We start from the raw sequence: 27,839 nt of genomic DNA, 5'->3' as shown, positions 1-27,839 counted from the left end.
GATAAAAGGATCTACATGAGTTTAAGTACATATGTACACACACACACACACACACATATATATATATATATGAAGAGTTTGGTTCCAAAATGAGATAACTACGTTTTTTTGTTTATTAAAAAATCAGGTTTTTTGTTGTGCATTCCAATTTATATCAATCAACCTGCTATTTGTTTTGCTTTAACCCATAATAAATAAAAAATACAGCTAACTAACACAATTAAACACAATTAAAACATAATAAAAATAGAAATCTGTTTTTTTTAAGAATGAGACATCTTTTGGAACCAAACTCATACATATATGTATATATAATTTTTTTCAATCTTCATTATTTGAATGATGTATCTTTTAATTGACATTACATACTGACACATTACAATAAGAGGGTGAAACTGGTCATGTATATTGCTTCAGTTCAATTGATACTAACCTCCTGTCACCTTTAGCTGATCTCATGTACTTTGTACTTTGCCTAGAGATAACGGCAGTCATAGCAATCTGAACTTAGTATGAATACTTTGGCCTCAAGTATGACAATAACAGGTCAAAAAAGTGGATAAAAATGTAACCACAGATCAGCAACATCATACTGAAGTTCTCTAGAAATATTTGAAATGGAAGTGTAGTATAATAGTATTTTATGTTGTTTATTCGATAAAAAGGCAGCTGTTATTTTAGTGCCATTCTGCAATAGGACACTCGATATCAATAATAGATAAACAACACAAGTTTACTCTAACACGGGTGCCACAATAATATGATTTATTTACTTCACCGTCATTAGGAATAAGCAGACAAGACAAGTGACCAACCAGTATTGGAACTTCAATCCCACAATGCACTAGAGCTCATACAGTGTGTGTACTCTACAGATGCTTGAATTTCCGATTTTGTTTGATTCACACCCTTGCACCACAGAAATCATGTACTCAGATTTGTGGTAATGTGTAGTGACTTACTTATTATAGTTGGTCTAAATAATTATATAATAGCTAAAGATGTACGTTGTTGTGTGCCAACTTTCAAAATGTACATATTTTGTAAAGACTGACTCTCATACACTATTTTATTTCTGTGAACAGCATTTTCGATAAACAAGCAAACAAACATATGAAAGTAACTTCATCAGATCATCTTTGTTCTCATTTTATTTATAATGCTTTATGAGTGAGACCGAGAGGGCTCGGCTCGTCATAATCAGGTGACTTGAGACGCCGCCCGACCCCTGACGTCGGCAGGCGCGCGCGCAACCGCTACCGGTGGAAAGAAGATGGTGCTCATCAAGGAATAGTAAGTACAAGTGTAGCTTTTATTTGTGATTGTGTCTTAACGTTTGTGTTCCACGTGATGCTCATGTTCGTTCGCTTCTCTCCACGTTCTGTTCGTTTCGCTCTTCAATCTCGCTTTGCGTGGAAGAAGCGCGTGTGCGAGAGTGGGCGCGCTGCCGAGAAGTTATCGAGACGCCGGCTCGCGCTTGAGGCCCTGCGCTAGCATGTAGCGTTAGCGTGCTAGGCTAACAGTCCCCATTCACTTTCCATGGTACCGTGTTAGCGCCCCGCTACTGTTAGCTGTGTAGCTGTCTAGATTAAACGACATCTGGCAGTTACCTTAGACTGTAGATAACACAATATTGATTCATTTCTGCACTTTTTCTTGCGGAAAGTCATGCTAACGCACAAAAAAACGCGTTTTTGAAGGATGTTATGTCGTTTCTTGTAAGGGAAAACGCTTATGAGAGTAAAACCGCTTGAAAGTTTTGCAACTATTGATCGGATCATAGGTAAACATTTTATGTATAAGAATATAATATTTTAACAATTTTTGAATCCTTCTGAATATATTTTGTTTGGACTAGCATCTATATCTCATTTATTTAGTAATACGTTTTTAATGTTTAAAACACTTTCGCTCTCGTTTTTCTTTTTGACATGTTGCCGACAGCAGGTTGATTTTGTCCATAAGAAGGACCTGAAACATCTCTTAAAGTGTTAAGTGATGGTCAAACAGTGATGATTAAACGATCTGCTTTCACATTACACAATGCTTCGCCTTATTAACCGCTTAATCTAATTATGTTCACTTGTGTGACTTGGTTATTTTTAGACTGTTTTATACATTCCACGAAACAAGCAATTTAAACATTAAAGGTGACTCGAGCATTTTATTTCCATTCTTGTGTCCGGTCAGGTGTTGTCTTTCTGTGTCTTGGGATGTAACTTGGTTATCTAAGTCAGGTTGTCATCTGAAAAGAATAGCCATCTGATCTGAGATCAGATTGTTATATATTTCATACAGTATCAAATTGATCTCTTTAGTAATCCATCGTTTTGTCTATCACTTTAGTTCGTTAGAATTCACAGCTGTTGGGTTTGCAAGTGAATGCAAATGAAAGTAACCACTGTGCACTGAGAGTAACTTTAGGCAACAATGCAACAGGTGTGCATGCGTTGTCATAGGAACTATAATAGGGATGGTTCTTTTGTCTGATTACTGCAGACGATAATAATCTGATACCGGCGTCTTCACCCCTCTTATAAATAATGAGGCGTTTAAAAATGCATTTGTTTGACATAATGATTGAACTGTGAAATAAATATTCTACACCTATTCATTTAACCGTTATTCAAACTGGTACTACTTTGTTTCAGGCTTTCATTTTCTTTTCACACCCATGATGACCTTGTGAATGCACAGTAAGCTTCATATAAAGTGAAAACAGGTTTATTTTGACTATAAACAAGTGAACAGTCACTTTAACTGAGAATGAGAGGCATGTGGGATGGAGGTTTTGCCACATCCCTTGACCATACAGGGTTAAATACTCACAGTGGTCTCAATGACATTGTTGCATTGTTGAGTAAAACAGATTACTATGTAGAAACATTCTGTTGTAAGATCTTAACATTTCTGAGTCACGCTGCGGTTTACTGAGCATTTCATCCGCTTGAGGTTTTTGGGCAGTTTTAGTGTCATGGAGATGTTGTTGAGTAATACAGAAAAGTCTTCCTTTGAGAATAGGTGTGTCCCACCATTTAGACACAATTCGTCATTAGACGATATAACAAAATCATTTAATGATGTCAGATTATCCTTCAACTATGTCATGTTTATATATTGCCTGTTTTCATGTTTTTGTTGCATCAACCGCAAAAAATCCCAAATTAGTCATCCACTATCAGTGATATATAAATAATTAAGCCTAAACAGTGGGTTGACGGAGAAGTTATCAAGGCATAGGGTGTATTTTCTAAAATATATTTCACAGATTGATTCTTTATGAAACATCCTTTTTTCCACATTTCGATTGTATGTTATTTTGGTGTCAGTGGTTGAATGTGGAGTTTTGATTTGTGTTGTAATTGTGTGTTTTCTCTTCTTTCAGTCGCGTGGTTTTACCCTGCTCGGTGGAAGAAGTGAGTACTGTTTTTATTTACTAATGATCATATAAAATTTAGTGTTTTAAACTATTTTGGCACACTGTGAATCTGATCGGAAAACTGAGAACCAGACGGATCATATTCCACATGTGAAACCCGTCTGCCCTCAGGGAACGTTTGAATCTCATGCAGCATTGATGTTTATTTGATTGGCATTGCTTGATATTTCATTCATTAGTACACAACGCACGCCCAACACACAACAAACTGCTTTTTAAAGCATTTTTGCTGTCGGACAGCTGTCAGTTCAGACTTAAATGGATATTAAGTGAATTTTATGTTAACACATTCACATTACAGTCAAATATATTGTACATAAATATGAATTTTAACCCGATATTTATATAACATAAGATTGATTTAAAATATACTTCTGTACTGATGTCACATTTCATGAGATCAGATACAAAGCTGTTTTATTTCCACATATATAGGTGGCCAGATGAAAAATATCAGATTCAGTTTTCACACTGTCGTTCAGAAACTGTGTCACATTTAAAAAGGGGAATAAAACCAGATTTGGGCCACGTTCGTGTGCAGTGTAAATTTACCCTTAATATCTTAATGAACATTAAACTATAATTGTCTTGAAAGCCTAGATGAACTGTTCATGCACTGAACTTCTCTGTTTTCCTTCAGTAAATCTGGTTTTGCTGTAAGGCTTAAATCAGTCACACAATGCAAAGCTTTTGTCTTCATATCTGAAGTGCTGGAGGGGACGTACTGTAATTACACACGGTCTGTTAAATACCCTAGAGACAAAACTGAGTGGGTTTCTTTTAAAAAATCTATAGGGTCTCGTATCTATGTGCGAGTTTAATTCAAACTGTTAGTAAGGAAACAGTTTGAGAGCGTGGCATATTTTAAACACAAAACCTTATGATCTGTTAGAAATTCATTGGTAATTTCACGTAATATTTTTCTGAGTGAAACTGACAGTTCTGCTGGAAATAATGTAGGACATGAGTTGATTGTGAAAAGTAGGCTATGATATTATTAGTGGTAGTTTGCTGAAGGCGATCATCACTATAACTGTTGCTCAAATTTAGGTCTATAGAAGTCAAGAACACTTTATTAATTCAGTTGAGAGACAATTGAAAATGATACCTCAAATCAGAATGTCATTATATTTAATCTTAACAATTAATACATCAGCAGAGAAACGATATTGGATTTTTATTAGGGGTGTAAAACGTTGATGAAATTCAATCTCATCGCTGTCCCTCCGAAACCTTGAATGTCCATATTCGCTGTTTTTAGAAAATGGGAAAACACTGTGCTTTTTAAATGATTACATACTGTGTTGTGAAAGTTAACAAGCATCTTTTAATACCTTTTATTGCTTAGATATTTGCAAAGCCCAGTGACAAACATAAAGGTTGATTAATTATAATTATTTATGACAAAATGTGGAGATTAAAAGTTTCAGAATTACAGCACAATATGCTTGAAGTTTGTAAAATCAAGTTATGATAAATCATGAAAATGAAAAACATTGAAAACTTAATACATGACATACAAATTAAATATTTTTCTTATTGTTGATCATTTTTCTTCACTTCCATTCACGTGTCAGTCTTCTAAAACGTTGAATACACAACTTTTCAAAATATTAAAATCATTTTAGTTTTTGCAAACCATTCCGACAACTTGGTGATAACTTTGATATACTGTTCAGCACTAATTTGATACAATAGTATAACAAATATATTGTTATTCTTTAGACATTGCAGTACATGGGTTCAGTTTTAATTCAGCTTTAGAGATGCTTCATGCAACCATTTGAGCTGATGAGACGTGTAACGCATGTAACATTTCAGAAGATATTAAACATGTCTTGTGTTTTGCTTCAGTATCAGGTTGGCCAGCTGTTCTCTGTGGCTCAGGCCAGTAAGAATGAGACAGGTGGTGGCGAGGGCATTGAGGTGCTGAAGAACGAACCGTATGAGAAAGATGGAGAGAAGGGACAATACACACACAAAATCTATCACTTAAAGAGGTGAGTGAGCCAAAGCCTCAAATTAGATTTTGCTCTTATTGTAAGACAATCATGTGAATGTCTTTAAAAATCATTACTATCACTATTCTCAAAGCAATCGCAACTTTTCCTCTTAGTTCACAGCTGTAGTTCCTTTGGTTTTTCTGTGTTTGTGTAGTAAAGTTCCAGCTTTCGTGAAGATGATCGCACCAGAGGGGGCTTTAGTTTTCCATGAAAAAGCCTGGAACGCTTATCCGTACTGCCGCACTAGTGAGTGGATCACGGACACGCTCATACTTCACAATCCATCACGTCACATTTTCTTACATGTGCATTAGACAATATGTAATGCATTTCATATTGTCACAGATCACATACGATCACACAACTGTGAGAGTTGTTTTTATGTTTCATGAAGTTTATGTGTCGTTTTGTAAAGAGCAAGGCCAGAAGCATACTCTCTGCAAGTACACAGATGCTAACAAGACTATCGCATTAAAAGTGTACAATCCCGTTTAACATGCGTTCATGGATTGCTTTGTTCTTATAAATATCAGTAATCTAAAAACATGCCAAAAAATAAATTTAATTGAAATAACTTGACAGTAAAGCTCATTATGGCACAATATACAACTTTGCATTTGAAACATGAAGTGTGCATACGTAGACTGGCCATACAGTGTTTGCTTATTTACTCGAAGTATATTTAATATATATTCCAACATTCGTAAATACATTTCTACGTCAGGCCCAATGTGTACTTGCGGCACATGAAATGGTCTGTTATTTTAGAGCTTGTGGAATCAGACTCTTCTGCATTCAGATACCCGTGTATGAGAGTTTGCTTCAGGCCAGGGTTGCACGATAAATTGCGATTTTCATTCAATATTGCTTAAATCGATCCGTCGATTGTAACTATGAATTCGCGACTATTAAGATTTATGTAGTAAGTCATGCCCCATTTGAAATCACTATGAGTTTCAGGTGCTTGCAACGTGCATTTGAAAAAACAACACCCGTCAAACATCATCTTTATAAATATACTTAAGTACCATGAAAATACCCGAGAAGGCTTGAAAAACAGTGATCTCCATAAGCATTATCAGGAACAAGTATTGCCCAATTTGCCTACTTACACTATGCAATAAAAGTATGTACTCCTTTAGTTATCGAATAGTGTATACATTTTAGTGTGTAGCAAAACTGAATGCATGCACTGGGAGATAGTAACGCAAAACGGAAGTGGACGTTGTTGCCTAGATGACACTGTGATCCTTAAATGACAAGAAGCGATGTATTTTGATATTCGTGACAGTTAAGTGTTAATTTATTAATTATTTCATATGTAATGTTACTTGTATACTCGCATTTATTAATTTAGTGAAGCACCGTTTATTTCATTTGCTTATCGCAGTAGAGCCTCACTAAACTCCTCCCTCTCGCGGTGAGTTGTGGGTATTATCAGCCATTAAGTGTCCATGGATTCACACTTCGAATTTTCACCGGAACAAGTACACCATCCGAGTACTTAGAGAATACTTATTTCAGCATACTATGATTTAGGACATACTAATTCTATTTTCACACATTGTTTCGAAGGACAGATTTTTGATTGGTGTTGTACTTCTTCTGCGGCGCTTATATGGAGTTTTGTGCAAGAGCGCCCTCTTGCTTTCAGACGGAGCAGCACTTACCGTACTTCACTGAAGAACTGCGCAAAAACAATCGAAGTAAACCGTGTGAGGTTGATTAGCGATTTATCGTGCAGCCCTACTTCAGGCCTTATAACCTTGAGTTGTTTTGTATTGGTTTGTTTAATATAATGTTTTCTGTGTCATCTGATTATTTTTCTCTTTTATTTTTGCATGCTGCTCCATACCTCTTCAGTTGTCACTGTAAGTACAAAAACTAGCTGTCCTTGTGCTGTCTTTTACTGAATGTACACTAAACAACCAATGCATGACTGTTTACTGTGAAGTGCATGCAGTTTAAATGAAATGTGGTTTATTGTTTGTTTGATGTCAGTTGTGTGACTACATACAGTGACCCTGAAATGTATTTGGACACTTGGTAGTTCATGAGATTTACTGTAGACATGTTCTTCTAATGTTTCACAACCTGAGTGGCATTTTAAACTCATATTCTGTTGCTCAATCGTTTGTGCTGTCGTCTTTACATGCCATTTGCCTTTGTTTCGTTGTGTGACCTTCACATGTTAAATGTGCGTATTTGTTTTTCTGGGAGCAGCATATCAGATATGTTCTCGTTCGGAACCCCATAAATAACATTTCTGGGATACATAAAGTTTACCTTCTGTCCTGTAGGAATATGTTCCCTTTAGCATTACAGCCGGTTTAAAAACATGTGGTTTGGAGCTCTGAAGTTGTTGTCAGACACACTCTCTCTGTCACGTCTCCTTTAGATCTGATATTTCTGCATTTCACACATTGCAGGTCAAAAGTGTGAAGTCATTTTTCCTGTTTGTGATGAAGTTCCCGAATGTAAACATCTCGCTCTCTTTTCCCCAGAACGAATACATGAAAGATGACTTCATGATTAAAATCGAAACGTGGCACAAACCTGACACGGGCTCATTAGAGAATGTGAGTAAGATGTTTGTCTTTTGTCATTCGAGCGTAATGTTTTGAACTGTAACCACATGAAATGAGGATTTTCACAAATGTGCGTTTATTTTGTGGTGGTTGTCAGGTACACGAACTGGATCCCACCACGTGGAAGACGGTGGAGGTTGTGCACATTGACATAGCCGATCGCTCTCAAGTTGAACCTGGGGTGAGTTCACTTCACATCAGTCTGTAGATATGCACAGATCTGTGACATCGTGAGGAATTCTTGCTTTGCTTCTCTTGAGCTCTGCTGAAATCTCTGCTGGTCATACAGCGATCAAGCTGATGTTGTTTCGCCGCTCCTCATTTTAATTTGCATAACTCAGCCGTCTGATGCAAATACTTGAGGGCATGTTCACATTAGAAGCTTTGGTGATCCAAGTCTGACATCAAGGTCTGGTTTAATTTGGCATGCGTGGCAGTTTATTACTGTAGAAAATTACTATTTATTTGCTAATACATTGAAATCTATTTTGTTCACTTTTAAGCATTGTCATAATTCGGCAGCTTTAAAAGGATTTAAAATATCTTGTTGTTGCAGTCATTATATTGTAAACCCTTACATTACTTGTTATTTAAAAGGGCTTGCTATTTACTTCCACCTTTTGTGCAGCTCTGAGGTACTGCTGTTATATAAAACTAGATCAGGATGACGTGACATAGTGTATATGCACTGTTGCCCTTCTGACCTACATTACTTGTGGTTCACTAGTTTACCCAAAAAGGCTTTTTATATCACGTACATCTGCTACCAATGTCTACGGACTCTCTGAACGCTTCTCTTCGCACGTTGTGTTTTTGTGGCACATGCTGTTTGAGAGGGTCTTTTTTTTAAGCGTTGTGTTGTAGCTTTCGGTTGTCTCTCTATGAGATTGTAAACCTCGTGATCAAACAGGTCAGCTGCCGGTACCGTCCACCACACTGTGTCAGATATCACCTGCTTTGAATAAATCCAAATGTTCTTCTCCTGGGTTTCCACGTGACCTCATTCTGGCATCGTGCCAGGGGGATAAATACAGCAGTTTGACTGGAGCTCAGTGCCGTAGTGTGTTGACTAGAAAGAATGCAATAATGGACAGTGAAAACACCCGTCTGTAAATCTCGTGAGTGCTGTTCTCAGGCCTGGAGCATATTTATGCTTCGTACCTATAATGAGTTAAGTGGATCAGATCTGGTTGGGTTTAATCCCTCGTACCATATGTTCTCAGTACTCATCGCTGAGGTTCCAGAGATTAAAAGGTAGAGCGCGAATGTGTGCCCTGTCTGAATTCACAGCCGTACAGCAAAACCTGACAGACTCGTATACTCTTTTTTTCCTTTGTTTCTCAGGACTATAAACAGGATGAAGACCCGGAGATCTTTCATTCAGAGAAAACAGGCAGAGGACCTTTAGGAACAGACTGGAAGGTGAGAGGCCTTTAGTGCACCCTCAGACATCTTCAGTGTTCAATCCCTTTCCTTTTAAAAAACGTTTGCGTTTTGTGATCGAACAGAAAGAGCTGTTGGCTAAACCGGACGTCCCTCGTATGTGTGCGTACAAACTAGTCACTGTCAAGTTTAAGTGGTGGGGCCTTCAAACCAAAGTAGAAAACTTCATCCACAAGGTAAAAGAAAGAAACTCACTCCTGTTCCTGTTTTCATGATGCTGTGCGACACCGCTTTGCAATAACATTGCCGAGCGGCCGTTAGTGTTCGCATTTCTACCTCGTGTAACCGCTTCTCCATTCGCAGCAAGAGAAAAGAATCTTCACCAACTTCCACCGTCAGCTCTTCTGCTGGATTGACAGCTGGGTGGAGCTCACCATGGAGGACATCCGCCGGATGGAGGAGGAAACACAGAGGGAGCTGGAAGAGGTCAGAACAACAATGTCTTGTGGAGTGTTTGGAAGAATTTAAATAAATGCATGTAAAGTATAAGGCCTCCGAAGCCGAATGTTTTGAAAATGCCTTTATTCTAGCCTTTATAGGCCAACGCCCTGTTACCCAAATTTGGATTGATGGACACTAACGCCATATTTAATTTGGTCGCCCACACAGCTTTCTGTCATCGCCCTGCACATAAATGTGTGCCGTTTCTGTGCCACTAGCAACACCAAATGGAACAGCAAAATGATTGTTTTCCTGTTAGCTCAAACAAACAGCAATGTTTTGAAAGAGGCAGTGTTTGCATATTGGTTTTGCTGCACATTAAACTGGTTTTAAGTCTCAAAGCAAACGCTCTAGCAACAATGGGGATGTGCTGTTCAGAAAACACTGCCGTGCTGAAATATATTCACACTAGAAGCGTTCAGCCCAGTGCATGCCCACACATCAATCTGACGTGAACATCTGGTTTGGTTTAACTGTGTAACGCTGGGCGTTTATATGTGGAATAAAACGTTTAGTACCTGCGATATTAGCACCAGGAGTCATTCTTGACTACAGACCTCAGAACAGAAGTCAGTGGATTCTGGGCATTATTGAAAGGGTTACAGATTATAACCCAACAGCTATATTGGGTTTTTCCACCGGTCACTCCTGGCAGCCTGCTCATGTTCTCTGTTTTCAGTCGTGCTTGTGTTGAACGCGTCCCAGCTGAAGTGTATAGCGTTTGGCCCAGATTCTTTCCTCATCTCGGCAAGTGCGACGATCCAACAGCGACGGCTCTTCCAAACTTTGACACGCTCTGCGATCGCTTTCAGTGCGCAGCCAACAAAAACCACAAACTCTTCATTGCCTGGGAAATATCGATCAATGCGCTCTCCTCCAGGTCCCGAAGGCGCGCTCACTTATTACTTTTATTCTGAAGCTGCAGCTGGCCAAGAGCAATAAAGTAATTCCTAACCCGTCAACCTATCAGTCATATAATAAGTTAAATCTTTCTCTAAACTAGTACATCAACATCCGTTATTGCCCTTGGTTGTAAAAGCTGCCGTATGTAAAACGGGCTCTTTACGTAGTAAAACTTATATTTAAAAAAACAGTATTTTTACGATGCTGCTATCCAGTTGCCAAGCAGAAAGTATGTTTTTGGACTAATACTTGACGAATCACATTTACTTTGGCTTTGCTGCTCTTCACAAAGAGGTTCCAGGGTATACATATTTTTTTCAATCCTTTTATGGAAATGATGAATGTTTCCAATGATGATGTCAACGTTAACCCATTTAGTTCCTTCGTACTGTGCTTCAACCTCCAATAATATATATCTTTCTGCTTTATGAAATTTGTGCTTGTTTGTGTTCCACTTGATTTTGGGCTGGAATATGTCCTCCATATTTATAAGATTCACCGAAATATGCCTTTCCTGTTCTGTTATTAGCTGGTTTGATGTTTTCCAGGTGGACGCCAGCGAGTGATCAGGTTGCACCTAACCACATGTTCTGTTTCTAGATGCGTAAGAAGGGCTCCGTACGAGGAACGAGCGCGGCCGAGGAGTAGCCGAATCCTTTTAGTAACGCGTGACAGGTGGAGTGACTTTGTAAGTCCTGCCCGACGAGAGGTGGCCGTTCCGCCGTGCATTCTTTCTTTCCTCGTTCACTTTAACTCTCGCTGTCGCACACTAACCCATCTTCACAGTCTCTGTTCCAGCTAACCACAACTAATAACCGTTCTCCTCCCAGCTGACGTGTGGACCAATGTAACCTGAGTTAAAGTGTTAGTGGTTTCAGACCAACTCTTGGCTGAACCGCCCAATAGCGTTCGCTCCGTCCAGAGGAAAATAGTGCCTCAACAGCGCAAATTGGAAACAGGTGTTTGTCGCTCCCTGAAACGGGCTCATCTGATAGATCTAATGGGTTTAGGCTGCAGTTGAAAGGTAAATGAGCTTTTTTGGGCAGGGGTAGACTGGCTCGCTGTTAAAAAGAAGCCCGGTGGCCTCCAAATGGAGGCTGGGTGGGATGTTTTCAGGATCTGCAATATTTCAATCATACACCAGGGGTCTCCTTATTTTTCATTTAAAAAGTGCTAGTTTCCCCAAAAAACGAAACTTCTGTCATTTACTCGTTCTCCCTCGTGTTGTTCCAAACCTTGTATGACTTTCTTTTGTGGAACATGAGATGTTCCACAGAGTTTCGCATTCTTCTTTTCCATACAACAAAAGCATATTATGACCAGGGACTGTCAAGCTTGATAAAAGTGTTCCTGATGAAACAAGTCTTTAAAGTCATGCGGTTGCTTGTGTACAGAACAGTTTGAAATAACTCCGATTAAATCACCTCCGCTTTGATGTATTTACAAATATGCTGTGGACCTATTAGGTGGCGCTTCGCCCTTTATGTTCCACGTTATAATGTCAGAGGGGTTTGAATCAACATGAGGATGAGGAAATAATAACAATTTGTTAGTGTAAATCATTCCCTCAAAAGTCTATATATATTTTTGGTTAGATTCCATGTGTCATGTATTGGTCATCAGAATCTTCTGTTCATCTTGCGACATCTCTGTAGTTTATTGAAGCAGTTATAGACTTCATTTTATAGAATTATTATAGAATTTCTTCTCGAGAGGAATTCAGCGTCTATTGAGAGTCAGAGAGGCGGAATGGAGCACAGCCGCTTCGGATTTGCGTGTTGTTCTCCCTCCCCCTGCGCTTGGCTCCGCCGCGGAACGATCTGGAAGCGATGAGGCTCTCCTCCGACGCTCTTTCCAGGCGTCTCTGCCCAAATCTTTTTTCCCATCATTTCTCTCCATCGCCCCATTTGTTTCTTTGCTGTGTTCTTGGTTTCTAATCACCTTTTTTGTGTTTGTTGATTTTTCCAGAGCGTGTTTGTACTTTGTGCATGTGTGTTTCTGGACTCTTGATTCGAGCAAGCATGCACGTGTATGAAAAAATAAAAAGGCTACAGTATCTGTTTACCAGTGTAACTAGGCATGACACAAGTTTCCAGCATCATTTGGACCAGTGTGACGTCACTGAGGATTGAGATCTCCTGCAGATAGTCACCAAACGCCAACATATTGTCTCTTGTTTTTGGCCTGTTGGAACAAAAAACTTAGATTAAAGGAACATTTGAGGTTAAATATAAGTTAAGTTGTATTGAAAGCATATGTGACCACATACAATAATTTGACTCATTAAAACAATAGCATTTACTCATGTTGACATAGAAATATTTCGTGTTCTTACAAACCGATGGGTGATTTGGTTCACAGATTCTGTTCATACAGCTTTGTGACCAAACGAAATATCTTGTCTTATATTTTTGCTACATTAAGACCAAACCTGTGAAATGAAAGAGATTAAATAGATGCTGTGTCTCTTTGTGTTGTGCCTGGTTTACGATAGTGTATTTCAGAAAGATTATTTGTGTAATCATATTCTTCCATTACAGAAATGAATGCAAATGATAAAGTGGGAAGTATGGCACATTCCTAAAAATACTCATTCTTGTACTCTCTCAGCTTCGTAAAACCGGTCAGGTTCGAGGCACCAGTGCTGCTCACGAACAATGAGACAAAACTAAAGAATCCAACCACGGCGACGCTTGACGAGACGTCACCGCATCCACACACACCGGCCAGTCGGGGCGCCGTCCTCCACCAGACTGAAGAATGACACAATGATCAGTAATACTGTACGAAACTCACGCCTACCGCAAGGTGGAAAACGCTTCACGCTGGATGGGATTTTGCCTGTTTTCTAAACCATAGAGAGAATCTCAGGCAGGTTAATAAAACTGACTATCACCACTCTGTAGGGAGTTTTAGAAATATCAGAGTTTTGCTGTATGGTTGTGTTATTCTGTTTCTGAAAAAAAAATTGCCATGCATTGGACCAATTATTTGTTCTTATGTTTTTTTTTTCATCTGTTTATAATTGTTTGGATCTTAATTTTTTTCTGTTGAGTCTTTTCCCCTAGAAAAAACGTTTCTTTCAAGTTTGATTTGTACATTTGCATTCGTTGTATCAGCAAAGTCCTGCCTATCATGTCTTGTTTTACTAGGAGATGTTATGCTATTGCACGGTTGGAAAATACAGGGGCTTTGCATGAGCTCGGGCATATTAGTGGCGGTTTTCGAGAAGGCCTCCATGTTCTCAAAAAGACCCTTCACATGACACAAAGCGCTCTCTCTCAGGACTCTTAAGATGAACATGGTTTACCTCCCCAGAATCCAGACTAATTGCCAGAGCCATTGCCACTGCTGCTTATATAGAGCTGCTTTAATACAGGTGAAGTGCTTTTATATCCCAAATCTACCTGTAACACTCTCAGAGTTCCCACGCTCCCTCGCAAAACCTGGAAATATCAGGGAACGCTGTGATTTCCAGGCCTGAAAGTCATAGGGAACTTAAATTATTCTGTTCGTTGCGAGTTCAATCTCTAGAAAATGAGTTTTAAAACGCTTATCCAGTAAGGTTAGTCATGTATGCGATAAGGTGTGGGAACCCTGTGCTCTGCACTTGAATGTGTGCATAGATGCCTGTCAAAAAAGACGACTTTAAAAATGAATTAAATGATGCTTGATCTGTAGATAAGACTGTATCAGGTCAGTGTTGAGAGGTTTGATTCTAACTAACCCGACCTGCACCAGCCTCAACTAGCCTGTCAAAAACATTTGGCGTTTGTATTGGTCGTGCCTGATGTTGAACCCAAAGCGCAGGGCTGTTTTAACTTTATTTAAATGTTTGTGTTGCCGGACTGTAAGCTTTTAAAGTGTACCAAATGTACGGTTCTTGGTTCTAGTTTTTGCACCCCAGCAGTGGTATAATTGTAATTTGATTCAGTTTCTATCGTATGTTGTGGCCAGTGCATTAGTAATTATTTTAATGATGATGTAGGTTTGTTTGGACGACTGACGGCTGAAGTTTGCACTGTTGGAGGCAGACTGGTGCCTGATATCTGTTTTTACATGCTTCTGCATTTCTGAATATCAGCAAAATCTCAGCGCATTGTGTTTATAGTTACCATAGACTTGCACATTTAGACTTGCACACTTGCTTATAGATTTAAGCCTTTCTATGTACAAAATGGGGCTTCTGAGATGTTCTCTACACTCTGGGAGTTTTTTATGGATATATTGCAGAGTTTTTTAACATTTCCCATGATAAGGTCCACAAATGTTCACATAATCGTGCGGCGTGTCGTATTATGTCAGGTTCTTTGACGGCACGCTAGCTCAGAAATCAGTTTTTCGTTTCGTGTGTCCACGTTTGTTTTTATCAAAAATGTCATGTGTCCTGGGTATTCGGTTAGGGGGTGCTGTTAGCAGGAAGTCAATGTTTTCATGTTATCACAATCATAATTGTTGAACAATCATTGCACTGATGTCTGTGTTTACTTACACACATGTACAGAATACTGTCTCGAGTCTCAGATATTGTGGTTTATATTTGTATGCATACATGACTTTTAGGATAGCAGGTCATGTGGGTGGGCATGGCAGGTTTCAGATACAATGAATGAGTCACATATTGCAATGTAAACAACACAGAGAATCTACTGTTTTCTTGGGAATTATAAGACTTTTTTGTTTTTCTGAGAATCAGGGGAAATAGTGAATGTACAATGGTGGGATTTTCTTTCTTTTTTGCAGCTTTTGAATTCTAAAAGTTTAATGATTAACAGTACATCTAATAAATTTTGACACCTGTCGTACTTTTCTGCGTTTCTTTTGCCATTTATTTTTACTGCACCGTTACCATTTTACTATGAAACTTGAGGAATCATGTCTTCCCTTGGTATGTTTTCTTTTCTCCGAGTGCAGCAGGGACTAAGGATTTCGGGTTCCTGCGGTCATGGTTAAGCTCTCCGCTAAAGTATTTAAGCATTAGAATTTGCTCTTTGCAGGTGCAGTATCTATAAAATTAGTTTTACAAGTCTTTATGCCGGTAATCACAAACACATGGAGTTAAATTGATCTTAAGGTTGGGAAGACTGGTGACAGCTTAATTCATTTCGGCACTTTTAATTTTGAGGCACGAAGGATTTATGAACACAAAATAACAAAATATGTGCTAGGTTTTAGTAAGGTTTAGTCTGAATTTCTACATAGTAAGTGTGCATGTACCTGAAATCACCAGTAGATGGCACTGTTCCGCCTTGACAGAGTCACAGGTAAAAAGGTGTCGTATGGTGGCCAAAGAAACCAAGCAAACAATTATTTGTTTTCCATTTATTATTTTAGCATTCGTTTAAATTCAGCTGCCAAATCTAGCAATATTTTGGCTACTTGAATTTCATTATAGCACTACATTACTGTAATTTTATAGTGAAGTGTTATAATGGGTTATATCATCTTAATGTGGTTTGGTGGAATACAATCTTGTTTGTACTTTAAGATTATATTTCTAAAATTTCTTAATCACTGCTCATTTAAAAAGGTTTTGTTGGAAGGATAAATAATTGGACCCAGCTCAATGACTTTTAAAATGTATACCACAATAACTAGTTCATTAACCCTGGCGATGTTCATTATCTCTGTCAGTAATTTATCTCTGCTTGAAAATGAAGGCCTGTCTTGTGCATGTATTAATAACTGCTGCATATTTACTACAGCGTTCCTGCACATAATGGACAAACGTTTGAAAGATTTGTGTGTGGCTGCACAGTAAGGCATGTAAGTGTTGTCTATATAAGTCTTATAATTTATATTTTTCATTAGATTTTGTCTCATGATTTAAAAACTCTAAATAATATATTCCCACGTCAAAGAATTGAATAGGCTATTGAAGGCATTGCATATCTATCAATATTTAGACATCAACATTTTCTATATGCAAGGTATTGAAGTAAGCTATAGGAAATCTTGAGCTATGCTATTTCACAAAATAACTGATTATAGTGCAATATATGGTATTGTTTCTCAATCATTTATCTATATTATGTATTTATGTATCATTAAACCTAAATCTTATATCTATAATACAGCTTTGTTAGGCGTCCTTAACGGAAGCCCCGCCCCTGTGCGTCAATCTCCGCCTTCCTTGAACGACGCACCGCCCCCTGCGCATGTGTCCCTGTGTCGGCATTGGTGAGAAATCAGCGCTGAAATAGATGAGGGAATGTCAAACTTGTTGCCGATAGCCGGAGGTCAACACATCTGACACAAGGATAGATGAGAAAACCTTTCTGCAGACCGAATCATTTGATCGAATAGCCTGGATTGCACGGACAATATTCAAGAAAAGGACGTTTAATTCCTTTGGAGCACGCATTTCATACTGTGACAACAAAAGGAACCGTCGGCTCTCCGGTTTCTAAGGGGCGCACAAACGGCAGTGCATTGAGTCTACGCTTTTCTCACAGGACCGAACGGACGCGCAAAGTTCTCCTTTGCGGACTACACAATTATTGCATTTATCTTTTTTTGATTTTTTATTTAAAATAATGCGCGCACTCATTTCATTGGAAATGTGAAAATGGGACACGAGCTCTGTTTGCACCTCTTTGGATATGTGTTAAAGGATTCGGGAACGTTACGCAAAGATTAATAATGTAAACGAGGACTTTCGTTTAAGATGCGCGTTTACCAGAACCGTTGCATTGAAGGCACATTCAGGTTTTTGTGCGTCTTGGATATAAAGCCGTGCGTTTTTATGTTGGATTTGAGGTAGTTCCAGTTAACGTCATCTAATATCTTACTTTCACATCATTAAATATTTACGCAGTATTATTATAACATATATGCATGTGAAAGGAAAATCATATTTTTTTCGGCAGTAAAGTTATTATCATTTTTGTGATTGTTATTTTTTTTTTCAAATTGGCTCTTAACATGGGCCCCTTGTTAAGAAAATACGCAAGAAAAAATCACTCTGTGGAAGTACATAAAATGGACTGTATTTTTGCAAAGGATTGTTTTTAATTTTTTTAAACTTGCTGTGACAAACCACCTGAAACAAAGGAAGCCAAGTCCAGTGTTGAAAATGAACTCTAATTATAACAGCGCTGGATTTCATATGAAAGGGCCGTCGGTAGCTGTGGAGCCGATGATGGGCCCCCTAAATGAATCCCCCATGCAGGGACTCAACTTTATGTCGAACAGAGAGCAGTATGGATTCCAGACTCATGGCCATGGGGATATGCTTGGTATGGGAGTTCAGCCACAACATCAACTCCACATGCAAGGACCATTCAACCATCAACCGCCTAACCACGAGCAGAATTCACATCTGTACCAGGACAACGTTCCCTCCTGCCTGCATGGGGACAGACACATGGGTTTTAACAACACCAATGCAGGTCACCCACACATGTTTGAAGGAGGATATGGTCAGCAGCTAGCAGAAGCACAGACACGAGAATGCATCTCGCAGCAGCAGCAGCAACAGAGAATGGCTGCAATGCCCGAGTTTCAGCCTCACCATAACGGCAACCACGCGGTTCCAGCACCATGCCTGCCCCTGGACCAGTCGCCTAACCGCGCCGCTTCGTTCCACGGCCTGCCTTCCTCATCCCCTGAAACGCACAGACTTGAACATTACAGGCTTTTCCCACAGGGCAGGATGGGGGGATCAGAGCATTGTTTTCCCTGTGATCCTCTGTCAGGGAATTTTGATATGGCTGGATTCTCTACCGCCGAGTCGTCAGAGCCCAAACTTTCCTTTTGTGAGACTGGGAACCAAGTGGTCGGGGGTCCTTTTTCTACCTGTAATCGCTCTCGAGGGCCGGTGATGGGCGGCTCTAAAGGCGACCAGCAGCTACCTCAGCAAAATGTATTTTCTGACAGATTTGGCAACAGGGGGAAAATGGATCCAGGGGTTAACGCTAGACATCACCTCGTAGTGCAGCAAAGAAGCGGACCTGTTGATAGGCAAAACCCCGCTTCCCCTGCCCTTCCTCGGTTTTATCACAATCCCGATTACGTACCCAACAATACGGACATTCAGGGGCCTATGGTGCACGTACAACACGGCCACATGGATCGGCCCATACACAGACTGAACAGCCATAACATACATCCCTTCGGGGAGCCAGTGTTTGATGTCCCTCAGCTTGCACCTCAACCCCCCCACCACCCTCACCTTAGCTCTCTGCCTTATTTAAATATGGCTAAAAGGCCACGGTTTGATCTCCCAAACGGCTCTGCTGGAGAGAGCTGCAGCCCCCTTACCAACGGCTTACATAATCGCCCTGGTCTTGAGAACCATCTCTCCCCTTCTGCTTTTCCTACTCCCATGGGGGACTTTGCATCTCACGTGACGGATGGCTTTCCATCAGGCCCCCTACCCCTGAGCTCTGGCCCAGAGCAACAACAACAGCCACTGCAGCAGCGGCAAAATGCGGCGATGATGATCAAACAAATGGCATCAAGGAGCCAGCAGCAAAGAATGAGGCAACCCGACCTGCAGCAGTTAAGTCTCCATGGGAATGTGACATCAAACGGAATGGGCTGCAGAGGGCCTCTGGGTAATGTGTCTCAGTCAAATTTCGAGAAAAAGCATAATTTTCATGGAAACTTTGACAGTCCCCATCTACCTCAAGAAAACTCATGGTTTCCCGAGCCACAGCAACAGCATTGTAGAGAAACAAACGCTCATGCCTTGGAGCAGACAGACAATGGACATAACATTATTTTTAGACAAAGTGTCACAAGCATGGACATGCAGTCTCTGAATTCCCCAGGAGCACATCATCCGTTTGAAAATAATGTCAGCAATCCTCTGCAGATGCAGTCTCCTGATGAGGGCAACATGCAGTCGGGTGCACCCGCGGACAGGAGGCCGGCCGAATTTGGAGGAATGGGTATGAGGAGGCAACATAGCTTCCCTCCTGGAGGGCCAAATCAACAGGGAGCCCCCCAAAGCAATCCACCAGGATTTAGCTCCTCTCCAGGGAACTATTCCGCCCATCCTGAGTACCTCTCCAGCCAGCACCTGTCAGTCAATAAGCTTGGGGCCCTCTCTTTGGGGAGTTTGAACAAAGGCAGTACAAAAGACAGTGTGTTTGGCCAAAGCTGTCTGGCAGCCCTTTCCACGGCCTGCCAGAATATGATCGCCAGCCTTGGGGCCCCGAACCTCAACGTGACTTTTAATAAGAAAAGTCAAAACGAGGCCAAACGCAAAGCAGGTCAGGTTGAGCAGGACATAAATAGCAGTGGCAGTAGTGGAGCTTGCGGCCCAGGGGCAGAGTATTTCCATAGCAATGCTTCTCAGAATAGTCAAACCCCTTGCTCTGGGAATAACAACAATACGACAGTGGGTCAAAATGGTACAGGCCAGATGGCGAAAAGGGAAGCTAGCACCCTTTCCCCAAACAACAACATGGAGTCTGGATGTGAGGGGAAAATGACAACAGGCAACACCAAAGGGAGGGGGAAGAAAAGACGTGATAGCGGGCACATAAGTCCCGGAAACTTCTCCCCTCAGTGTAGCAGTAACCCTGTTGTCAGCCCAAGTCAGCAAGGTTCCGCTTTGAGCATGGGCATAGAGAGCAGAGGCAAAACTCCAGAGAGGGCCCTGGTCTCCCCTTCCTTTGGAAAACCTGACCTCGCGACTTCAATGGACAGCGGAATTCAAAGCGTAGGCAAATCGGATGGCGTTTCCCCATGCATGGATTATTTAGATGAAGCGAGCCCCAACTACAACAGCGAGGATGCGCGACCCTGCAGAGCCGGTGTAAAGTGTAACTCTGAAAACAGGGCTGGCTACAGCGATGCTCCGTGCATGGAACAGGTGCGAACGCCATTGAGCAGCTCCGGCCAGGACGAGGTACATCCTCTAGAGATTTTACAGGCTCAGATCCAGCTGCAAAGACAGCAGTTCAGCATCTCTGAGGACCAGCCACTGGGAGGGAAAACAGGCAAGGCGGCTGACTGCCAGACTGGACTAAATGGAGAGTGTGCCATGGCCAATTCTAGCCCGGTTGCAGGCAAAGGCTCTGTGAATACCATTGACCTTGACTCTCTCATGACAGAGCAGCATGCCACCTGGTATGTCCCCGGCAACAAGCCTCTGATAGAGGAGCCCGCTAATGACAAGTGCCTGGGATTCTGGGATAGAGCACGAGGCCAGAGTGACAACAAAGAAGGTAAACTTCATTGACTTGCAGTGAGAGCATGATGAATTGCTGTTTTTATGGACTGTTGAGTTTACTTTGATGGCTTAATGGTCGAATAATGAACAACCTTAGGTAGCTTAACCTCAGGCGCAGGGACCCATTTACAACTAATCTGTCACCCAGAAGTGAGCTTTAATTAGCACACTTTAAAACACTCTGTCTGGAGCTGACAGAAAACAGGATGCAAAAAGCAGGATGAAAAACAATAACTCGCCGATAGTCTGCACTGAGCATATTGTTTGCCTTTGGAAAAAAAGAAATATTTTTATGCGATCATTATAGTTAATAAATAAATAAGTAAATATTTATTTATTTTAAGACCATCAACCAATTTATTGCAGATTGGTCAATTAATATCCTGTTTTTGGCATCCTTTTTCTATGTGTGTTTAGATTATGCTCAGATAACAAGTGCAAACATATCCGTTTACAGACAAATTCATGTCTTTTTGTATGAACATACATAGTTGTGTGTGTAAGAGAACAAATAAATGCATAAACTTAGTTTAAATGAACATCTATTTTTACTAATAGTGGACTTGCTAGCTCCTAATCCAATTGTGACATTTTATTTCCATATATGCTTTTGTTTTGAATTATGAGGAGTAATAATTGAAGCTGTTTTAATATAACACTACTGACACTTTTGTCCTAATATTCCTGATATTATAAAAATGTTAACAGATATGCTCATTTATGCACATAATGTACATAAATCTTTTACCCTATTTTTATGCACTCATTTTACATAAGACGTCATATTTGTGTTGAGAAAAATGAAATGTTAATAAACCGATATAATATCAGGAATATCATGCACGCATACATCTTATTGGAACGCAGGGCTGAATTTTAAAAACACGTAAAATATGCCCGGTCTCCATAATCAATTCCTGGGAACGACACTATATATTTTACCTCAGGTTTTCTTATATTATTTACTGGAAACTTTACCCGGCCGTTCAGATGTATTGTCAGCGGTGTAATATTTCACTCCAGAGCATCATGGGTCACACAAAGCCTACACGGCGCTTCGGTTCCTTCTCCTTGCAAACATTGGGTTGTTGTTGCGTTATTTCGGAAACAGACGTTGTAGAAGGCGGTTAGTTTGCGATTAATTTGAATGCGGACACGCTCGAGCTCGTTATGAAGCCGCGAGGCCTGATAAATGCTCAGCGCGAGACATCAGGCGCGAAGCCAACATTCCGTTTGACTTTACCTCACAATTTTCTTTCCTGTCATTTCGCGCCATGAGACGTGTCATCATCAGATATGTGTCGCGTCATAGTCATAAAGCGACGTATTTGATTTTCTTCGTGGTTGAATGAGGGTCGCAGGGAGGTTTTTTTAATCTATTTAACTATAAAAACTCATATCATCAAGGATAGGCTTTTAAACATCCAAAATATTAGAAATTACACACCACAAAAAATAATGTTATCTCCATTTTTTTTGCTCCAGGTATACTAATAATGATTTTATTGTTTGAAAAATAGTTTTTTAAACATAGTGCACATTGGGTTTTGTGAATGTTTGGGACTTGAAGTTGTACTTTGTTATTATTTAAATAGAGATTTTTTTGTGGCAGTCTTACATTCCATCATTTTACAGCTTGATTGAACTTCAAAATATTTTTTACTACATAAACTTATGTAAAAAATAATAATTTCAGGGTAGGCCCTGTGATCACATCGATGAAACCAAATGTTGAACATATTTACAGCATATTTGAGAAGCTAAAAGGCATCCATTAATCCGTTTGCAACCACGACTGTGCATCAGAAAATCATAGCTAGCTCAAACTCTGAGTGTGTTTTTACCGTTTTGCTTAATAGATAGAGAAGGTTGTCAGATACAATTTCTCAAACGGGGGCTGTCGGATATTCTGACAGCTCTGAAAGTAAACACTAAAAGACCAGGACAGAGAGAATACAAAGGAGAAGATGCGATGGTCTCATGGGAAAACGACTCAAAACAAGACTCCAGAAACAGGTTTAGAACGCGAGTGTAGAGATGCATTTTGTGAGGGAGGGACGTCATTGATGTGTTGAGAAAACGGGGCTTGATATCCGTGTGGGAAAAAAAAACGGCGAGCAGTGTAAACTCGGTGTAATGTGCACATCCTTTACATAAATGAACCTTTAAATCTTTGATCGTTTTCCCTGTTTGTCAACAGAGGTGTATTTCTCGGTGGCTGCTCTAAAAGAAATCTAAAAATCTTGTGTATTTTTATGTCCACATTTTTGATGTATTCTCATTAAAAAGAAAACGACAAAGAAGAATGTTTTTGAGTGGACCGTAAATGTACATAACAAAATGTGACATTAATGCAGATGCGCATTAAGGCCTCACTCATCTGTTAATCTGTTAGTCATTGCCACCATTTGCATGCAATTGTTTTTTAATTAAATTGAGTAAATTCACAGCCAACAGCTCTGGCTGGTATGATTGATATGAATTTGTGAGTGTGCGATGCATGCGCAGACGCACCTCTTCATGGGAGTGTTTGTTTGCAGAGCAGAATTAATTAGACTGTTTTCCCATGGCCGTGTGATACACAGCTTTTTTCCATGAGGAATGTCGGGGTGGAAAAGAAAAAAACCCACGATCTTGTCCTGCTTGTCTTGGCATGCGTCGAATTCCGCTTTTGCATTTTGTCAAAAGACAGGCGTGCACCGCCAAAGATGCATCAGTGAGACCTCACGCTTTGAATGGTGCGTGATCTCTCCACGCTAAGCGTTGAGATAAGGTTCACCAAAAATGAACGTTCCGTCACTGTTACTTCCGCATCATTCCGCCATGTATTGATTCCTTCTTATTTTGTTAGGTTGGCTGTTATTTTCCATACAACAAAAACATCGCTAAAAAGATGCTTTGAAGATGTTTCTAACCGGCATATCGAGTTCTATTCAAAAGCGAAGAACCGTCGGTCGTCCCTCGAGCTCGCAGCCAAGATTTTAATTTTCCACGTCACCTCATATGTTGTTGTCATACATGTTTCTAACATCACTAATGTTTCTTCTTAGCAACCCCACCCACTGAAACATAAACCAACAACTTCTCCCCCTCATTTGTAAGTGACCAGGCAAAACTGAGAGCTCGCCTGTGAACGGCATATGGAGCAGAAGGGTGTTGCTTTTCCATGCGTACGCGTTAGCGCATGTGTTGCGCTGGCCAAGAGAACATGTCCAAGAGCCAGACAGAGCAGTCAACCATCCCGACAGCAGTCAGCCAGCCAGACTGGGCCCCACAGCTGGCCCAATTTCCAGCCCTTCCCCTCTCCCGATTCTAGGCCCAGCGCTCATGAAGGCGATCCCTGTCCACGGTAGTGAAGGGGGGGCGGGGGCTGGAGGGGGTTGGGAGGGAGACGGCCCCAGGGCTCTGATGTGAAACTCCTTCAGTGCTCTGGGCCTTCGAAAACTGTGAAAAGCTCTTTCATATCCCTTGGCTTGGGTCCCGCGTTCTCTTTAGAATATTTTAGAATAATTTCATTCTAATTTGTCAATGGAAATTCAAACCATATAACAGCATATAAAAACAGGTTCTAGAGGGACTAGTTTATGTAAAAGAGAACGTTAGTGCCAAGCTATTTCCACGCTCTTGTGTGAGGAGACACCCACTGTGTCCCCTGCAGTTCTGCTGGCTGCTGTTTAGAGACTTGGAATATAGCCGCTCAACAATGATATGGATTCGATCCCAGCATTTGAGTAATGAAGTCTGCACTGTCGGGATGATTCGCGAGATGAGAGTTTAAAGGAACAGTTTACGAAAAAGAAGGAAATTCTGTAGTCGTTGGTGTGTCGTTACGAATACGTGTGACTCGGCTTTCTCAGTGGAATACAAAAGATGAATTTGCTGAAAAGAAAATCACCTTAAAGGGCTGAATGGGGACTGGGGTTGTCAAGATCCATAAAAGCAGATCATGAGTCTTCTTAGGCCATTTGCTTTAGCATATTGTTAATAAACTCTGTCATCATTTATTCCCTCTCATTTGGTTCGAAACCTGTATGCGATTCTGTATGCGAAATGTCTCAGTGATTTTGTGTTCATACAATGGAGTTCAGTGGGGTTCAGTGTTGTTTGGTTTCCAACATTCTTCAAAATATCTTCTTTTGTGATGTGCAGAAGAACGAAAGTCACACAGGTTTGAAATGACATGACGGATGAATAAATGATGAAAGAATTCTGGGTGAACTATCCCTTTGAGTCGCTCAACATTAACGTATATTATGTGAACAGCAGGATTTCCCCAAAAAATAATATATGTTGTTCTTTCCAACAAGATAATTGTCTGGGTAATTTATACTTTAAGTCACTGTAATGTTTTAACCTAACAAGTTAAAAAAGTTTTGCTTACGTCAGTGCTGTCATGTGATATTAATTTGTTTTTCTCTTGTATCTCCCCACAGGACATGGGTAGACGCACCATCAGACGGCCAGAAGTGGCTCTTTAGCGTATCACTTAAAAAGGTAACAGAATCACTTCCATCCGTCATCACAGGAAAAGCCATTGACTTCTTTTCCTCTCTGCCATACAGAGCGCAGCAGCGGGGTTCCAGCAGAACAAATCCCATAGAGAAATTAATTCCTAACGACAACGTTTACAGACCTACCATGAGCTCTGAGATTAAGCGATATTTGCTATTGCTGAGTTCACAAGTCTGAGCAAAAATAATAATAGTGTGTAATAGCGATTACGATATGGAATCGTGAAAAATGCTCCACCCTTCGGAGGAGTTTCGTTACCATGGAAACGTGTGCCTTAAAACTGCCCACTCCCATGATGCATTGCGAGTGATGTAATCAAATGTGTACACTCTTCTTTAACTTACATACTCATAGTGAAATGTCGCCACCGCCCATAAAATTATTTTGTATCCCCCCAAATTTGGTTCAAACCATAGTTTGTAATGTGATTTCGTCTCGAGAGCTTTTCATTTGAAAATGCTAATGCAGAAAATGAATGGGAAAAATATCTCCGGAACCAAGGTGGTCACTGCTGCGCTCTATTATTCGTAGCCACTTACTTGATTTTCACGCAATCAGACGCAGGCGTCGCGCCATCTGCCTTCTCAAACCGTGCCACTGTTCATGCATCTCCCACTGCTATTTCTTGTCCGCGGCGATTCCACGGCAACAGAATGACTGACATGTGTCGTGTCTCTGTGTGCGCTCTCCACAGGTGCTGCACGATGTCGATGTGGGGATGGGGGAGGAACCCAGAGGGAAGCCACCCGCGGTGCCCTGATTCTCGGGACCGGGGGGTGGAGGGCCCCCCGCAGTTTCTCTCGCTTCCAGATGCGACCCGAACTCATCCAGAACAACTCCAACCACTTTGAGACCTTGCTGGCTGCTTTCTCAAACTGTAAGGACAGTGGTCGACTTGGTGTTTTTCAGCAGTAATTGGATATCTCCAATTTTTTTTAAACTAGCACTAGAGAAACCACAATGCTCTCGCCGGTTGTCTGGTTGGGCCAACAGCGAAATCTTTTTAGACTCACAGCAGAGAAGAGACAATGGGATTCAGGAAATACACAAGCACACTAGACTGGAATCTTGGACAGCGAGGCCCGGTTGCTTTTAGTGTATTTTTATCTCCTAAAAACCGTTGTTCCGCTTTTGTTTGGATTACCTCATATTTTTGTAACTCGACTTCCGAGTGAGGGTTAGATTAGATGCTAAGAGAGTGCTGCTCTCTTTATAAATATTTATTCTCTCTGTTTGTTCGGCAAAGCTTCTTTATTTGTAATCGGAACATTTCAGAGGTCTTCTATTGACGGATAAACGCGACTCTTCCCCCTCCAATCCCCATCGCCGTTCCATCTGTTACAGATAACTTTTTTGTGTTTTTGCCCTTTTTGTTTTTATCTCGCTTTTTGTTTAAACCTCGAGAATTCTGACAGCGAGGGACAGAATTCCTTCACACGAGAGGACGGCAGCGCATCATAAAGCTTCCCTTTCTGTCCGAGGTCTCGAGCAGCAGTCTCCATGTCTGTGGTGGGTCAACCTTTTGACTTTTAAAGGCCAGTGGGGGTTCTCTCCTCTCCCTACTGTTTTTGGAAATTTGATATTCACCCTGAGAACATCCCTTTGTGACCCTGCCCGGCCAGCATCGGAATGCCATTGTTTCAAGTCGAAACTCTGCTTTGCCTGGGTTTTCCCTCCTTACCCAGCCTCCATTGAGACCCTGAGCTTCCCTCTGCCTTTAAACCAACTGATGGTGAATATGTTTAGTTGGAATTGGCAGGCTATTCAAGCGAGGACAATGGTTCCTGACAAAAGACTTTCCTTTTAAGAAAATAGGTTTTCTTTTGGAGAGAAAAAGGTCTTTAACCAATTTTTTTTGGTCTTCGACACCTCTCCGTTTTCTTGTGCTACCTCTTTTCTTCATTTTTTCTCTCATTATTGTGATATACACGAAGCTTAAAGTGAAGTTATTTGTGCCCGCAGATTTTTTTGTTGTTGTTGTAAATAACCTGTATATTATGGATCAGTTATTAACAATAAATATGTTGTAAATTACTGCACTTTTCCAAGCATTACTTGTCTCCGAGTGCCGTTGAATCCCAGCGTGTTCCTATTGACCTCCGCAGAGCGCCTGTCATCTTATTCAATATTTTCCTAAGAAATGTGGCAGTCTTCCCAAGAGAAACCTAAATTAGCACGCTCTCCGTACCAAAGAGCTACTGCTCTGAGTCTTTTCGTCTGTTTTAAAAGCAGTCGACTCTATCCGGTTTCGTTTGATTAGGGGGCACCGGGTTTGAGATATTGCCTGAGAAATGGAGTCTTTATGTTTACTCTGAACTAATCTTAAA

The 27,839-nt window shown here is 40.6% G+C and overlaps 2 protein-coding genes across 2 annotated transcripts; both read left to right on the top strand.

Moving 5' to 3' along the window:
- The first annotated feature begins 1,185 nt into the window (after positions 1 to 1,185).
- Positions 1,186 to 15,622, top strand: pitpnb (phosphatidylinositol transfer protein, beta). Its single transcript, XM_056735963.1, has 12 exons — positions 1,186 to 1,293; positions 3,386 to 3,416; positions 5,294 to 5,439; positions 5,597 to 5,688; positions 7,306 to 7,313; positions 7,947 to 8,021; positions 8,128 to 8,211; positions 9,375 to 9,452; positions 9,539 to 9,649; positions 9,777 to 9,899; positions 11,418 to 11,505; positions 13,428 to 15,622. Exons 1-11 carry the CDS (start codon positions 1,274 to 1,276, stop codon positions 11,463 to 11,465), a joined length of 816 nt encoding a protein of 271 aa, XP_056591941.1. The 5' UTR covers positions 1,186 to 1,273; the 3' UTR covers positions 11,466 to 11,505; positions 13,428 to 15,622.
- Positions 15,623 to 16,442: 820 nt separating this feature from the next.
- mn1a (meningioma 1a) lies at positions 16,443 to 27,546 on the top strand. The gene is made up of 4 exons (XM_056735962.1): positions 16,443 to 16,583; positions 16,895 to 20,995; positions 25,434 to 25,494; positions 26,207 to 27,546. The coding sequence occupies exons 2-3, from the start codon at positions 17,893 to 17,895 to the stop codon at positions 25,442 to 25,444; spliced, it is 3,114 nt and encodes a 1,037-aa protein (XP_056591940.1). The 5' UTR covers positions 16,443 to 16,583; positions 16,895 to 17,892; the 3' UTR covers positions 25,445 to 25,494; positions 26,207 to 27,546.
- Positions 27,547 to 27,839: the final 293 nt, after the last annotated feature.

The sequence above is a fragment of the Triplophysa dalaica genome, chromosome 22 (genome assembly GCF_015846415.1).
Source record: "Triplophysa dalaica isolate WHDGS20190420 chromosome 22, ASM1584641v1, whole genome shotgun sequence".
Taxonomy (NCBI): domain Eukaryota; kingdom Metazoa; phylum Chordata; class Actinopteri; order Cypriniformes; family Nemacheilidae; genus Triplophysa; species Triplophysa dalaica.
This window is presented reverse-complemented; position numbering and strand designations above follow the sequence as displayed.

What these genes read in the sequence shown, in the direction of transcription:
- mn1a (XM_056735962.1), top strand. Translation starts at nt 17,893, where the DNA reads ATGAACTCTAATTATAACAGCGCTGGATTTCATATGAAAGGGCCGTCG.
- pitpnb (XM_056735963.1), top strand. Translation starts at nt 1,274, where the DNA reads ATGGTGCTCATCAAGGAATA. An exon ending in GCTCTCAAGTTGAACCTGGG is followed by an intron (nt 8,212 to 9,374) that starts GTGAGTTCACTT and finishes TTTGTTTCTCAG; the next exon opens with GACTATAAACAGGATGAAGA. An exon ending in TAGAAAACTTCATCCACAAG is followed by an intron (nt 9,650 to 9,776) that starts GTAAAAGAAAGA and finishes CTCCATTCGCAG; the next exon opens with CAAGAGAAAAGAATCTTCAC.